This window comes from Corapipo altera, unplaced genomic scaffold, assembly GCF_003945725.1.
Source record: "Corapipo altera isolate COAL_440 unplaced genomic scaffold, ASM394572v1 75, whole genome shotgun sequence".
Lineage (NCBI taxonomy): Eukaryota > Metazoa > Chordata > Aves > Passeriformes > Pipridae > Corapipo > Corapipo altera.
Window position 1 is genome coordinate 1,619,889 of NW_020884887.1, and position 15,428 is coordinate 1,635,316.

A 15,428-nucleotide genomic window follows, 5' to 3' on the forward strand; every position below is an offset into this window, starting at 1 on the left:
TGTGATGTACAATCAAAAGCACAGGGAAGAGAAGGAGGACAATGAACTGTCTGCCAGCTCTGTTCTCTCCTTTTTTGGACACTACTGTTGGTTAACCCAACCCAAAGCAAAGTCGGCCTCTGTGGTGCATATGGATCCAGAGCTTGCTAATTTAGGGCTAGTGTCATCTGTCTCGTGTTATCCCCTATTATTAGATGGTAATGTTGCTTTTTGGTCACTCCTAATTTTTTAAGGCATTTGATAAAACCTCTCCTTACTAATTGCATTTTTTTCTCCTAATTCTCTGTGCGTCTTTTCCAGTCTCTGTCCTCATCCTTACTCACCTTCCTTGAGTTACCTGTCTGCTTTGGAACAGAGCTGCTGTTGTTTGTAATCACCTGAAATTTCCTTCTCTCTTCTCTGCATTGTTGCACCCTGAGAAGCACAAAACTGCAGTGGATGGAGTCAGGGGAGCACAGGCTGCTCATCAGGACGTTTTGTCCAGTCCCTACAGCAGTTCATACATTTCATGTCCCTTGGTCTCCCAGGGTTATCCCCTTCTCTGCTCTTAGTGATATGTAAATACTATTTAAGCTCTTTGAGCTCTCAAACTGAAAGCTGCAGTGTGTTGTTACTCCTCAAACAGTGTTTAAAAGTCATGAAAGGTGGGTGAATTTAATCCAGATCTTACACCACCTATCTGATTGAGACACTCCCCAGTTGTTCCTGTGATTTGCCAATCACTCTGATGACAACTTTACAAATTCCTCCCATTTCTAGTAAGCAAATAGTCACTTACAGACCGTGCATTCATCTTCCTGCCCTTAGCATTTTCTGCTTGGTGGAAAGCACTGACATCCACCTGCTTGTGTCTGCCTTGTGCTACAGGGTCAAGAGGCCAAACTCCATTACTTTTCTCAGGGGGGCTTTTGTTTGAATGGATTGAGGGAAAGGGATACAAAACACTACCTATGATTTGGACAACTGGAAAATTGACTGCATTCAGATTTTCATCTGTGTTTTGGTTTGGGGTTTTTTTTTGGTTTTGTTTGTTTTGTTTTGTTTTATTTTGTTTGGGGTTTTTTTGTATGTGCTTTGCTTTCGTTCAGTTAAGTGCTGTGTGTTTTTCCTTTTTTTTCCCTCCTCTGAAAGACAAAAAGACTCAGCAAAGGTACCTTCAGAAACTCTGAATGTACCAAAACTGAGGCTACATTTGTGGTGCATAAGAGTAATTCTGTCTGAATGGGAGGTTGTTTAACAGCATCAAATCACCAGCAGATTAAATCCTGCACTGAACTCATTATTATGAACACAATTTTTTCACTGCATACTGAAAGTGAGTATATTTGAGCTTTGGTTTGCTTGAAATCTTTCTGAAGTTGAAGTCATCAGGGAACACAATGCAACTGCTATGACTAATGGTAATGGAACTAAATTCCCTTGTACTGTAGAAGTGTTCCTGTTGTTACAGTAATTTGGCTGTACTGGATACTGATTATAGCCCTCCCTTTTCTGCACATCTTTGATAGCAACTCAGATCTCCATTTTAAAATTCGTGTCAGTGACTCAAAGCCTTCACTAGCTCATGCTGAACATGATGGTGAAGGGTTCCTGGTGAAGGGTTCCTGCAGTGGGGGGAAGGTGGGCAGAATGAAAATCATTTCACTCCAGGGAGCATAAGCTTAACATAAAACAGGTGGGTCTGGTTTGGCAGAGAGTGTGGTTCTTAATAAGGAAGTAAAGTGGCGTGTTCCAGTCAGAAACTATTTTAGGCTGTGCCTCATTTTATTTTTGAGTTGAAGTAGCCTTCAAAAAGCCCTAAACATCTGAACTGCTTTGTTACCCACCACCATCCTTATTTACAATTACAATAAAGAGGCAGGATGAATGTTTAGTTACAGATGCATCCATATCACTTAGGCATCCAAATAACATAGCTGTCCTGGATTCCCCATGCAGGCAGAGTATAGAGCTGTACAGATTCCTCACTTGAGATCCAAATTGTCCTCTGGAGGTGTCTTCATTAGCTGTGGCAGAAAGCTGAGTGATTGATTACTCCTCTAACCTCAAAAACTAAGGTGGGACAAAGTTTGCTCTCTTCTCTCACGTTGCCATTCCATGTGTTGAGATTAAGCTGAGCAAAACTTATCAGAGATGCCAAGGTAGCACTTTTTTGTGTATAGTGGTCACTTGAATAGGATAAAGAAAATAATTGGAGAGGAGCTGACTTGAAGAGAGCTAGTCAGCTAAAACCAGTGCAAGGATGTTAGTGCCTGCAATTGGACAATAAATTTTTCATCTGATTGTTCTAAGACTGCAGCAGCCTCCTGAGGTGGTACAGCTTGATGGGGCACTTAAATTAAGGTCCTATATACAAATTCTTAGCAAACTGCAGATTCAGTGACTGATCAACAGAACTTGGACTACAAGAAGTGAAGTAACACCCAGAGCAAGCCATACAGTGCTGCTTGGATGTAGAGGGTACCTAAAGGGAGGGGTTTTCATGAAAGCTGGCAAATATCTGGAGATAAGATCATTCATTTATCAACCTCATTTTCTGCAAACATTTGTGCAGGGTGATCTTATGTACATCCAAAGGCTTATGGAATTTATTTTCTTTAATGAAATTTATTTTCTTTAATGGAATTTACAAAATATTGTGTTTTCTTGGTACTTTGCCTCTCCTGTGTTCTAGGGACATGAATTAGGGTTTTGACAGACTTTTCTTTGTGTGCTGGTACCTCTTGTTCATTGCAGTTGATGATTAGCTTAGGCAGTTATTGTAAGTGGTGTTTAATTAGTGCAGCAAAGGAACAGAGACTTGTTCAAAATATTCTCATGGGTTTTCTCAGGAAGAGACATTTGCAGAGCTCTGACTGCATTTGTTTCCAGTAGGACTGAAAGAGTTCATTGACACTGAAATTACTGGGTTTATTACAGATATTCCACTTAATACTGTAAATCAGTATATAATATAAAAGTCTTTGGAAGATATGAACTGTTACTTGTCATTGCTTAATAGAGTACTGTGGATGAATTTATTTGAAGAGCCCAGGCCAGAACTGCTGCTTTATTAAGCCTGTGTAGGACTAAGGATATAGAACTCTGCATCCTTCTTCACTGGAGCCATGCAAAATTATTGCCAGGAACGGTAGTTATAGATATAATTTCTAAATAAATGAGGTGTGGATTCCAGGCTTATGCATACTCTGAATTAATAAGGGGAGAAAATTAATGCCCTTTTGTGCCACATTGTATGAGTCACAAAAGAAAATTTATAAGCTAATGTTTGTATCAGTTTGGACTCTGGCTGGTTTGGCAGCTTGTAGAGATTGAAGATTTATTGTGTTAAGATTCCCTTAAAAAGCTGGTTTAGTTTCTCTCCTATATTGTAAAGATAGACAGTAAATCAAAGTGTGTCTCGCTGCTGTACCAAACCCACAGAAGGGGGTGACTAAGTTGACACTGTACTTATTTTCTGGAGTTCCCAGGTAACTGTGTGTTGACTTTTCTGCATTATAAGGTTGGGTCGTTGCAAAATGGTGAAGCAAAGACCCTTCTGTATTATCTGTCATCTCTGCTCAAGTACTTGTATTGTTCTTCATGTAGGCAATGAATAATCTGCTGGATGCTGACTTTGTTCTTTGGGCAGTGCAAAGCCCTTACTAAGGAAAGTGATATGTTTTTAAAAGCACAAGCACTGACCTTCACTGAAGTCCAGCAAAATGTTCTGAGCAGTTGCAGAGGACAGACACTGCCTCTCTCATTTGTGAATCCTGCAAGAACATTTGAGATGTGACTTTCAAAAGCACTGTCCACTGGCAGACACTGAAGTCAGTGAGAGTTTTATTTCAGAGAGAGCTGTCAAGCCAAAACTGAATGCTCTGCTTTATGTGTCAAAGTTGCAGCAGTGAGTTACAAGAAGCAAAGCTGTTTGAAATAATCCAGGATGCTGGAAAGACAGAATGCTTGGCTTCCATCAGCAAATGATGTACCAAACCCAACAGATATGCCAAGAAACAGAGTAACAAAATATATTTCTGTAGTAGCAGGTGTGTACTCCCTTCCTATAAAGTGCAGTTGAAATAAATTAAAAAAAAAAAAGAAAAGCAAAGCAGTGGTAATTACAGATGTCAGTGTAAATGGCCCCAGCATAAAAGGCTCCTGGGAGCTGAAATCAGGCTCAAAGGGCGCTCGGGGAGCATTTGATACCAGAGCTTGGCCATCAGCTCAGAATCTGCTGTTATTAATATGAGCTGAGGTATTTCTAAGGTTGCATTTAAATAAATGGAGCAAACCAAAATGGCATTTGTACTGAAAGGAGACACCAGGAGAGAGTAAGTAATAAAAAGCAGCGTAGATTGGGCATTGACTGTGTGGTGGAAGTTGCACATCCTTCCTGGAAGGAGCTGTTGGCAGTCCTTTGGCAGTATGTTTTCTGTGGGACCGGTTCTGTCTGAGTTCTCCTGGGCTCTGTTCGTGTACACTAACCCCCATTGTGCTCCAGGGTGTTCCTGCAGCTGTAGCCTAAAGGATGACCTCTTGTATCCAGCACCTTTTTGCATGGGTGGAGTGGAGAGCAGCTCCCCGTGAACCTTCAGCTTGTGCTTCTCCATGCTGCTTCCTCTCAACGCTCCTCTCTCTCTGGCGCTGCCTAACTCTGACTCTGGCTGTCCATGGGGTTTTCCTTTGTGCTTGATCTAACCATGTGGTAGAACAATACAAATGGAACATGGTTCTGTCAAGCACCATGGAAGGCTGCATACTCCCTGCAGCATGGCATGCTCGGATACTTCTGCTGGTTTCAGAAGCATCAAAAGGTGAGAGATTTCCCCTTTTCTCCCAGGAAAAAAATAAAAAAGGTGAGGTGTTGCTTGACCAGGCTCCTGGGCACGGAGGGGGGAGCCTGAGTGACGTTCTGGACAGACTTTCCACAGGGCTTGCATGCAGAATAACCATTTCTAAGTAATTAATCTGTTTAATTGCTCTTACAATGGAGAAGTTAGGCATTCTGGTGGTTAATATGATTGAAGGGTGATTCCAGCCATACCTGCAGAGGTGAAAAATCAATCTTCTTGCCTTATAAATAATGTAAGCTGCATCTGTGTGTTCGAGCTGTCCAGTCCTTCTGCTTAAGGTACTTTGAATGCCATTTCTGTAACAAGAGGCCTGCAACTTAACATGATTTTGGACCTGATCTGAGCAGTCTTAATGCACTGTGAAGAAATATAATGCAAAAAAAACCTTCAGAAGAGTCTGCAAAGCATTGTCTTTTATCTCTTGAAATGACATGGGTAACATGGTCTGTATGATAATACTGTTATCCAACAGTTCCATAGCTGAGTCAGCAGACCCAAATGGGCCATTTTAGCTTTGACAGATCTTTAAATACTTCTGCCTTACTTCTCCCCTACATAGAGATAATGACACCTATTCACAAAGAACTTTGAGAGCCTCATACAGAAGTTTTCTCATATGGAAATAGTGTCCAGTCTTGCAGATTTGTCACATATCTGTTGTGGAGCCATTAGGAGAAGGACATCTGATATTCTTAGATTTTATCTGTAATTACTGATAAGAATTAATACCAGCAATGTGAAATCATCACAGACAATGTACCTCCTTTTTTCCTGTGGTTACATGAAGAAGTAAGTATTGAGATCCCTGGGGTTTTGTCCGAGTTTTAGACCAAGTCATCCCTGTGGTCCTGTTTTTGGTGCCAAATTTGAGGCAGCTGGATCATTTTCTAAAACGAATGCATCAGGTCAGTTCTGAAACCCCTGTCGAGACAGCCTGATGTCTTGCAGAGCAGATCATCCAGCACTCCTTTTAAGTCCTCTGGGCAAAGCTAAACTTTAAGAACTGAATTCAAGTTCACTAAACAATGTTTAAAAAGAAGAATAGGACGAAAAGGTATTTCTTTCTGTTGCTTAATTTCTCCATGTGTCTATCAGAAAGGCACCTAAACTTTTTGAGCACTTGGAAATGTGGTGTTTCTTTATCTCTGTGCTGCACATGTGTTTGTTTTATGATACTGAGAAATTGCGATGCCCTGGTACCTGATAGTGGTGTCACATTGGTTGTGAAAAGCAAATGTTATCAGTAACTAGCAATTCAAATAACCACAGCTGCCCTCAGTTAAGCACAGGCCTTGCTGTTGCCTTGGCTACTTGTTTTACAGCAAAGTTAATTCTTACTAATTTTGGAAATGACTAGAAACTTCCAGGTAATGTTCTGTCCTGCATCTCTTCTCCCTGCCTTTCCAGGGGTGATCTTATGGTGTGCAGGAAATGCTACATGCATGTGATGGTTTAACTGTGCTTCCTGAGTCCTGCTGTGCTCTCTTGGAGCCTTGCAGTCCTGCCCTGATAAAGCCCTGCATGGAGAAATGGGTATATGTGCTTAAACAGTTCTGCAAGCAGATGGCTGAATTTCACATTGCTATCCCAGATGGGAATATCTTAATAGAGCAGCCACCTGTCCAAGTGATCTCAAGGCTCAGGTCAAACAGTAAATTTTATCTAGTCTTTGGCAGGTGATTCCTGCTGTCTCACAGGCCAACAGATGACTGAGTACTTGCTGAGCTGTTGGTTAATTTTGACTCAGAGCTTACCTGGGTAACTCTTATTTAAACTCACTTGGAAAGGGGGGAAAAAAAAAAGGAGAGAAAAAAGAGAGAGAGAGAAAGAAGAAAAAGTATGAAGGTGATGTTTGCTCCCTGCCTCTCCTGCTGAGCTGAGAGGCCTTTCCTCTGTTGTAAGTGTGGTGGCTGTGGACTGATGCCCAGGCAGCATCACCTTCTTGTGGCTGATGCAGTGTGGAAGGGTTTGTGCCATCAGGAGAGCAGGAGCCAAGTCAAAATGTAGTAAAATTCTTTATTTACTTTGCCAGAAAGCTTTAGAGAAAACCAAAAACTGGTTTTCAACCTCTTAATGTTATGTACTCCTTTTTCATAAAGCGTTCCAGTTACTTTGCCACCCTCTTTTCCTATAGGAAAATGAATCTTGTATCCATCAGCGGACTAAAAATTACACTTAATAAATTTTTACCCTAAGTAACTTCATGTTGTTTGTGATTTTTTTAAACAAAAGCTTTTACTACGAAAATGAGAAGTGCTTCTTCAAGGGTTAATTTGGGGATTTCCAAGATACTTTCTGATTACTGAAAAATGTTGGCGGGTTTTTGAATGTGTATTGTAATTGTAGCAATTCTAATAAACTCTGGTCCTGATAGCTGTTCATCTTTGGCATTATTTCCAAGGGATCATAAACAACCAGACATACTGACTACCAAGCTTGGAATTGTTAGGACTGAAAATCAGATGTTGGGTTGTTTTTTTTTTAAAGGATAAGAGTTTAAATGATGGTGCTGTGGGGAAAGGCTTAGACTGTATTTTTATGATGCTTTAAAATGTCCAGTGGTCCTGTTATTGTAAGTGCTGTACTGTCAGTGAAGTCACACTTCAGATGTATAATTTACAATAAGCACAAAAACCAGCAAAGTATTTAACACCACTGAAGTGGTAAAGTGCAGAGCTGTATGTCAAGTTTCTCACAATCCAGTTTGGAATTACAAAACTAAACGAAAGCGTGTCTGTGGGATCAAAATGTTAGACTGCCTGTAGAATTGCTTGTTTTCGCTGCATTGCTCTGTGGAGGTAATGTGCAACATAAATTAAAATAATAGTGGGTTTAGGCAGTTTCTTTTTTTCTTTCAGAAAATAGTAGGTGGTCATAAAATGAGCAGTGGAGTATTTATCAGTCTGGGAAGGGGAAGCAGGTGATGAATGTCATCAAATCTCTAAAACCAAATTTCTGCTCAGGTTTAAGGTTTTATTGATGTTTTTGGGTTCTTAAATAATCTGCTCAGCCTCTCCCTGAGAAAACCTTGCAGTTGACTGTTTAAACTTTGGAAAAGAAATGCTTCTTGGTAGTTACAATCACTGATTATTTCATGAGGTTGCTGAGGCAATTCTGGTGCTTCCATTATGAAATACGAAGTGAGTGGGCAGGAATTGCATGGCAGGGGCTTGGCAACACTTTGCTTACATACACATTTATTAATATTCCTGGTTCCTTGAAGCACTGAGATCGAGTTTCCAACCTGCTGTTACTAAATGAGAAATACCAAACCTGAAGAGGACAGATTAGTTCACTGAGCGTAATTGGAAAAGCATTTCATTAGAATGGGTCAAAAACCTAGTCAAAGAGGTCTGGCAATCATGGAGTAATGGTACATCAGGGAGTGCTTCTCACTAAGTATGGTCTACCCGTTCCTTAATTAAAATGAAAATGATTTAAACTCCTATTACTTTCCTTCGCTGTTTGTTTAACATAGTTAATAAAGGTATCTAATTGTTGGAAAACTGACAAGGTTCTCTAATAAAAGGTTGCTCTCAAAAATAGCTCTGATAGCTGAGGTCTGAACATTTGGGGCTTTTTAATGACATCTTTAAAAGTCTTTTGTCATTTGAATTCTTTCATGAGATGCCTTTTCCGTGTTGCTGGACTAACTTCAAATGGGAAACAGTGTCTTTGCTGGAAAATACCTTAACAGGTAGGTTTGTTAGACAAGGAATTAATCTGTCAGGGGAAGAATGAAAAAGCAGAGGCTAGTCTTGAGATTTTAAAAACTGCTGAGCAAAATTCCTTGGCAAGCGTTAAAATTGTGTGCAGGAGCTGGGAGCTGACAGGAGGCTGTGTTGAGGACAGATTCCATAAAACCTCTGATCGCCACAGTTATCAGCAACAGTTTGCTGGAATATGTTTTCCTTTCATTGCAGGGTCAGAGGATTACAGAAGTAAATTCACTGGGAAGTGCTTCATGGACCTTGTGTGTCCCGAGAAGTGTCGCTGCGAGGGGACAATCGTGGACTGCTCCAACCAGAAACTCACCCGTCTGCCCAGCCACCTCCCCGAGTACACCACTGACCTGTGAGTGGGGCTCTCCAGGGGATGCTTGGCTTTTCTATTGGCTTTCCTACTTCTAAAGGCTGTGAAAGGGACTTAAACAACTGAAGGCACCTCCTGCATCATCCTTGTATGAAAATGGGGAAGCACAACTCTCATTCCCTTAGTGTTCATGCCAGCAGTGGGGATGAGGAGGGAGCCATGGCCCCCTGCACCAGCCAAGTCCTCTGTGTGTCCTCCTGAAGTGCCATGGTTCCTTTCCACTCTACCTTAGAGTTCTCTCTATTTTCCCTTTGTCTCTGGTCATTTCTATTTAAGAAATGGTTTAACCCTTTTAAGTAAACCTGTGGTCAGGAGCTTGTTCCATCTCAGCAATGCCTGCTACTTGGGTGAAATGGCCCTCACTGAAATTAATTTATTCTTAAGCTGCAAGTAATTTTGTGAAATTTATTTGCTTTTTGAGATTCTTCAGAATTCTAAGCGTAATATACTACTAAAGAGAGTCTGAGAAAACATGTTTGTTACTTAGTAACTGAAGAATCTGGTTATTTTCTTGCATTAGTAACCCCTTCAAAGAGAATTTTCTTTTTGTGTTAGCATTGTATGTATTCTACTTATTCTATTTAAACCTCCATAAAAATTTTTGGTCTGAAGTTAAGATAGAAAATTATGAGAGACCTCCAGAAACACAGCAAAGACTCTCCATAGCAAAATGGAGCTACGTGTTATCAGAGAAAGAATTTTGCATCCCAAGCCTGCCAGGACAGGGGCCTTCACATTAATTTTGAAGACCAGTAGACTTCGACAGGAGAGGACCTAAAATCAGATCCCTTCTGTTTGCATGACCCACATCTCCAATTGCATGTCTGGTGTAGCAGAATGCTGAGGGAGATTCAGTCACGCAAACAAGGTTGTTGTGTAATGGATAAGGTCAATAATTCCTTGTCCCGTGGGTCGGAAGATGAAGCCATTCTGACACTGTCCTTTGGCATTACGCTCCTAAAGGCATCCCAGGCTTTTACTCAAGATGCTCTTCTATGTTCCCTTCCCTTCAAAGCTAAACTCTTTTAACTGCAGGAGCCTGAGAGACGTGGCAGACAGTGCCTTGCTTAACAAAGGTCATGGTTCTCCGTGTGGCAGCCCCGTGTGGCACAGAGATATCTCTGCAGACATCTGTGAAGCACTAAATCCCTCTCTGTTTGTTCCTGTCAGGCGCCTGAATGACAATGACATTGCTGTTTTGGAAGCCATTGGACTCTTCAAGAAACTACCCAACCTCAGGAAAATGTAAGTCTGAGTTGCTTGCTTGTTTGAATATACACTGCCTTGGATTACAAGGAAAGAGGAAGGGATGCTTTTTTACATGTCAGTACTGCAGTAGTAGAAATCCCTTTTTTGATGTGAGTTTAAAGAAACTGGATGAGTTGCCTCCTAGATGGACAGACACAGTTAAACCACACTGACAGACGAAGATCCCTAGGCTGACATTTCATTGTTTTGTTGGGCTACATTTCTCCAAGTCTTCGAATCATAGGGACTGACAGGAATTCTGTCCCAGAGTTTATTCGGATATGCTTATTGTTAGAGAGGGCTACAAAGCTTAGCATTTTGGTTTTGTCTTTCGAATGTATTGCGTGACTCCAGCTGGTGTATTTTTTTCAAATAGTCAAAGGAAAATGATATTACAACATATAGATGATGGCAGCTTCATTCAATCATCATTGTTTCAGAGAGGAGAATCAATTAGCAAACTTAGAAATCAGTAATTCAAATATATTTGTGTCATTCTGTTGACAGCCTTCATCCTGGCACTGTGCAATATATATATTTAATAAGAGATGTGTTTTGGGAAGAGGATAATATGTTAGATACCTCCTCATAGTCTTCAAAATGGATTTTTTTCTGACGTTATTTAAAGTTTTAACCCTATGCTAATGTCTCATTTAACTGTTTACTTTAGTAAGATTTTATAGCCTGAATCAAAGTAATTCAGGGTAACCAACCAAGCCAGGCTGGCTGTTCTGCATTCATTTCACATGGTTTCTGCCATCTGGAGCTTCCCAGCCATTTGAATCCATGTGAGATCTCAGGGGCCTTGGAGGCAACTGTAGTGAGGTTCTTTTGTCTGTCTTATTTCTTCAAGAGTTTCAGGTGCAGCACTGCAGGTTTGGGAGGGGGGTTATATTTGTGCAAGTACAGACCAACCAGACTTGGGGAATGAATCATAAACATTAACCTTGTATTTTGTGAATGATCCATAATTTGTAGCTGCAGTGCTCTTAGGAAAAGTTGTTGACATTGTTGAAGTGCTCTGTTCCCTCTGTAGGGAGACAATAAACAGCAATGAAAAATGCATGTTATATAAGCGTATGTTCAAACTGGAGATGTCCTCATCAAACCTTCAGGATTCATGTTTGGAAAATTGGAGAGGTGTGATAGCTGGAATAATTTCTTTGGGTTTATTTAAAACTTACTGCAGGCCAGTTATGGTGTTGTCCTTTCTGTTCCCACCCATCACTCAGGGATGCCTTGATGAGTCTGTATTGTGAGGCAGAAATGCAGCATGAAACTGTTGTGGGAGTTCTTTTAACAGTTTGTTTCCTGTGAAAGAATTTTTTATCTGCCCTTGGTAGGTGGTGAGAGCTGAGGTGTGCAGGTCAAACATGTGGCAAAAACAAGTCCCACCCTACACCTCAGAAACAGTGTCTCTAGCTCTGTGTGTGGCAGGAATGTGGTTTGTGTGGTCTTAATTGGGTCTTATTGCTGCTATTAAATTAAGGAGGAAGAATATTAATCCAACCCCCATTTTTTAGTATATATAAGGGACAAGACACTTTACCATTATTTGATTGACAGTATTGACTCTGTCTCATCCTATTCCTTGTGTGTTCAAGTGTTAAAGGCAAACAGCAGGAGGAGGAATCTCTGGAAACGGTACTGCTTCCTAGGCTTAGGAAAACAGCTCAGAGCTTTGCAGTGGTAGAGCATTTGCCTAAATCGCATTTTTCTTTCTTTTTTCTTTATTTTTTCTCTGTAATACTCTGTTGACTGAAATTAATCTGAATATCTGGAGTATGGATATCAGAATGGGTATTTGAATCCTTGCCCTCCAGTTGTCCTTCAGTTTAGGACTAGTGATAGATCTGTGTCGAGGAGCTTTGCAAAGAAACATCATTTGAGAGTGCCGTGGTTCCACTGGGGCTGATACAGCTCCAGCATCATTCCAGAGAGAGGGGAATTATCTCTGCCTTCCTCTTGATGGTTGTTTCATCTTTGTGCCTCCCCATATTACATTATGCTTGTGTAGCTTTGGTTTATAACTTGAACACCTTGAGATGGTTTGTAAATTGGACCCTAAGAAGGATTCAGACTTTGCTTGTGTTCTCACCTTTGTCCTTTTGTCCCTCAAGCTCCATCAGGTGTCCATGTCTGTATGTCTGTTGTGGCATACAACAGTGTCTTGGGTTTTCCAGTAAGATTTCAAAGGCAAGTAGTCATAGATTTGGCATTGAGATAAGATTATCTTAGTTCTGAGATATAGAATATTTTTATTAGCTTTATTTCCTGGTAAAGGTGAGCTTCCTTCTTTTGTTTAAAAAAAAAAAAAACCAAAACCTAAAACGTATCCACCTCTAAACATGAGGAGGACATCTGAGAGTTCGTTGTTTTAAATCTTGTCTATGTCATAAAGCAAACATGAAAAAAAGAAAAAGGAAGTGTCAGAATACCTCTGCAATAAGTGGTACTGCCAACCCCACCTCTGATATGTAGCTGTAGTGGTGCAATTTGTCTGTAAATAGTCCTTCTAAGCTGAATCTTATTGTATGATGTGACAGCCCAGGATTTAATACTTTTTAATGCAAACCAAAATTGAATTCCTGATATAGAAATATAAAGGTCAGAGATTCATAATGCAAAGTGTTACCACATTTTATTTAGGAATCAAATAGCTAAAATTACCCTGCTGGTTTTCAAAAGGTTAACACGTCTGTGTATGGCTTTGAAAAAAAAATCAACAATAATTAGCTGCAAAATCTCATATGCATAATGCTATTTTCCTAACCTAAATTTGAATTCGTCTTTATGTGTGATGCTTTTTACAGTAGAATAAAAAGGTTGATGTAGTTTCTTCTAGACAGATTTAGCCCAGTCCAGAAGTAATTTACTGGGTTCTCCAGTGAACTCCGTGTTGCTTTCATTGCATTCTTACCACATTGCCTCCCTCACCTTGCAAGTGTAAAGGGAAGCCTTGTCTCTGAAAGCTGAAGTCCCATTACAGTCACTTCCAGGCTCCAAGGACTGTGCCACTAGTATTTTGCAAGGTGGTTAGAGAAGAGCACTTTGAGTCTGCTGAAAGTGCAGGAGAAATACAAGGATGTGTTTCTGAGCATTTGAAGAGTGGGCGCAGCTCCATGACTTGGATTTTTGGGGGTATCCTATCCCCATGAGGTAGAAAGGCTCCAGGACCAGCCCTGGGAGCTGGAAGCTTCTGCCTTTCACAGGTGATTGTGTTTGCAGTGGGAGATGTTCTCACTCAGCACAGCAAGGTCTCTTATCAGGGAGGGTGAGGGGAGACATCACCATCCACAAGTTTGGACTTTCGCTTGCAGCAAGTACCAAAGTCAGGATGAAGCAAATGCTGGGGACCCCACAACTCCTTAGGACTACCTCAAGTTGTTACTCAGAGAAAAAACCCTCCAGTGCTTGGGGACTCCCATGGCATGGGAGCCTGGAAGGGTATTCTGGCCACAGCAGACAGATTCAAGCTCCAAACCCCCCTGGGTACCCAACTCAGAGGGAGCAGAGATACCCTTGCTGGCTGAAATGGGATGCTGACCCACAGAGAGAGGCTGCAGTCCCCAGATGGCATCTCATTTCCAGAGCCTGCCTGTGCCCATGGGAAATCAGTGCGACTGACCATTCCCTCTGACCATTCCCTCAGCAGCTGTTTCAGGCCAAAAAAATCAACAGTGAGCTCAAATTCAAAATAGAAAGGTGAACTGCCACACTTCATGCAGTGCTGGGGAAAAAGGGGGCTGACCTCTTTTCTTGAGAACAAAAGCAATAAAAAACATTTACCTCAAAAACCGAAAGGGTCATCTAACAGTTCATTCTGTTAAGTCTTGCTTAGTTACAAAGTGAACATATAATATGGTCTTATAATAAGAAGTGTCAGGGTGTCTTGGCAATAGCTGGTACTGCCAACCCACCTCTAGTATGTAATTGCCTTTGGAAGTTTAATGTGTAAGTATTTCTGCTGGATTGAATTGTATGGAGTGTCAGACAGTGTCAGACCAGGATTTGAAGCATTTTACATGTCAGATAAAATTGAATCACGATAAAGTTTGCAGACATGAAGTCATTTTCGAAACCAGAATCTCAAGTTTCTCGGGGAGGCAGAAGTAGTTTGTGTCCTTGGAAAAAGATGTTACCTGCTGTTCTTTCCCCTAAGCATGAATTTTGCTGTGGCAAATGAGGTTGCAGTCAGCTGTCACTTGTTATACAGAAACAGGCTTTATTTTCTGGAAATCATATTGCAGAGTGTGTTGTGGTTCGTGGCATTTGGGCTCAGCGTGCACCTCCCTTTTTCGTCAGTGAGGCCATCAATCTGCTCTGCTGAATGGTAGGAGTGTCAGTGGGTGCAATTCACTGTCTCTCTGTAGTGTTTAAGACTTTCAGTGCCATCCTGCTTCTGAAAACAGCTCACACTATAAAAACCAGCCAGACTGTTGGTAAAGTCTGTAAAACCTTCTCAGCATCGTCCTGAAGAAAGCAACAGCACTGGGCTTTTCCTCCCAGCAAATACTTGAAGATTCCAAACACATCACCAGCAGACAGAAATATCCTAGGGAAATCCCACTTGGAACAGGCTGTTTATATGATAAAAATAGAGGGTTTGAGGTGAGACCAAGCAGAGCCTTTGCAGTCCTCTGGATGGGAAGGTGTGTCAGTAACTCAGCAGTGAAGGCACCCTGGAATGTTAACATTAACCCAGCAGGTACAGCAGGATTGCTTCTGTTAAGTCTGAATAGAATCCAGCTTGTTCTGTGTTGAAGTTATGAGATCAACAGAAATAATATTATTATAAACTTTAACCATAAAGTAAATGAAATCTGACTGAAAAGTGAGCTGTGTGAACAATGTCACCTTGATAGCTTCTTGATCTGTTCATTTCCTTTTCACAGCCCCCCATAAAGTAGACCCAGGCTTTCTGAAAATTTATTTTGACCTCTTGCCCAAAATAAAAGTCTGGAAATAGGATTAAATGTTATCACCAGGGTAAATCAGGGAGCCCTTACAAAAAGCCTTCTCGAGTGACCAGGTTGACTATAGGCTCCCATTTGGGTCCTGCCAGAGGGCAGGAATCTCAAAGCTCAGTTTCTTTTCCATTGTCTTCCAGTATTTCAAGAAGAATTCCTTATAGAGGCTTAGTGTTGCAGGAGGATAGGGCTTTTCTAGAAGTGGGAGTTTGCCATTAAGTCTGTCAGTAGTTTTTTTCTGATAAAACAATTCCTTGTCAAATGTGATGATCACATCTGA

The 15,428-nt window shown here is 41.0% G+C and overlaps 1 protein-coding gene across 2 annotated transcripts in view; it reads left to right on the forward strand.

Annotated features, from left to right (window-relative positions):
* SLIT3 (slit guidance ligand 3) overlaps positions 1–15,428 on the forward strand; it is a 477,403-nt gene that overhangs the window by 355,288 nt on the left and 106,687 nt on the right. For both annotated transcript variants that reach the window (XM_027643335.1, XM_027643336.1), the window contains 2 exons: positions 8,762–8,912; positions 10,101–10,175. In XM_027643335.1, the coding sequence (XP_027499136.1) occupies positions 8,762–8,912; positions 10,101–10,175 (226 nt within the window). The remainder of the gene's footprint in view (positions 1–8,761; positions 8,913–10,100; positions 10,176–15,428) is intronic.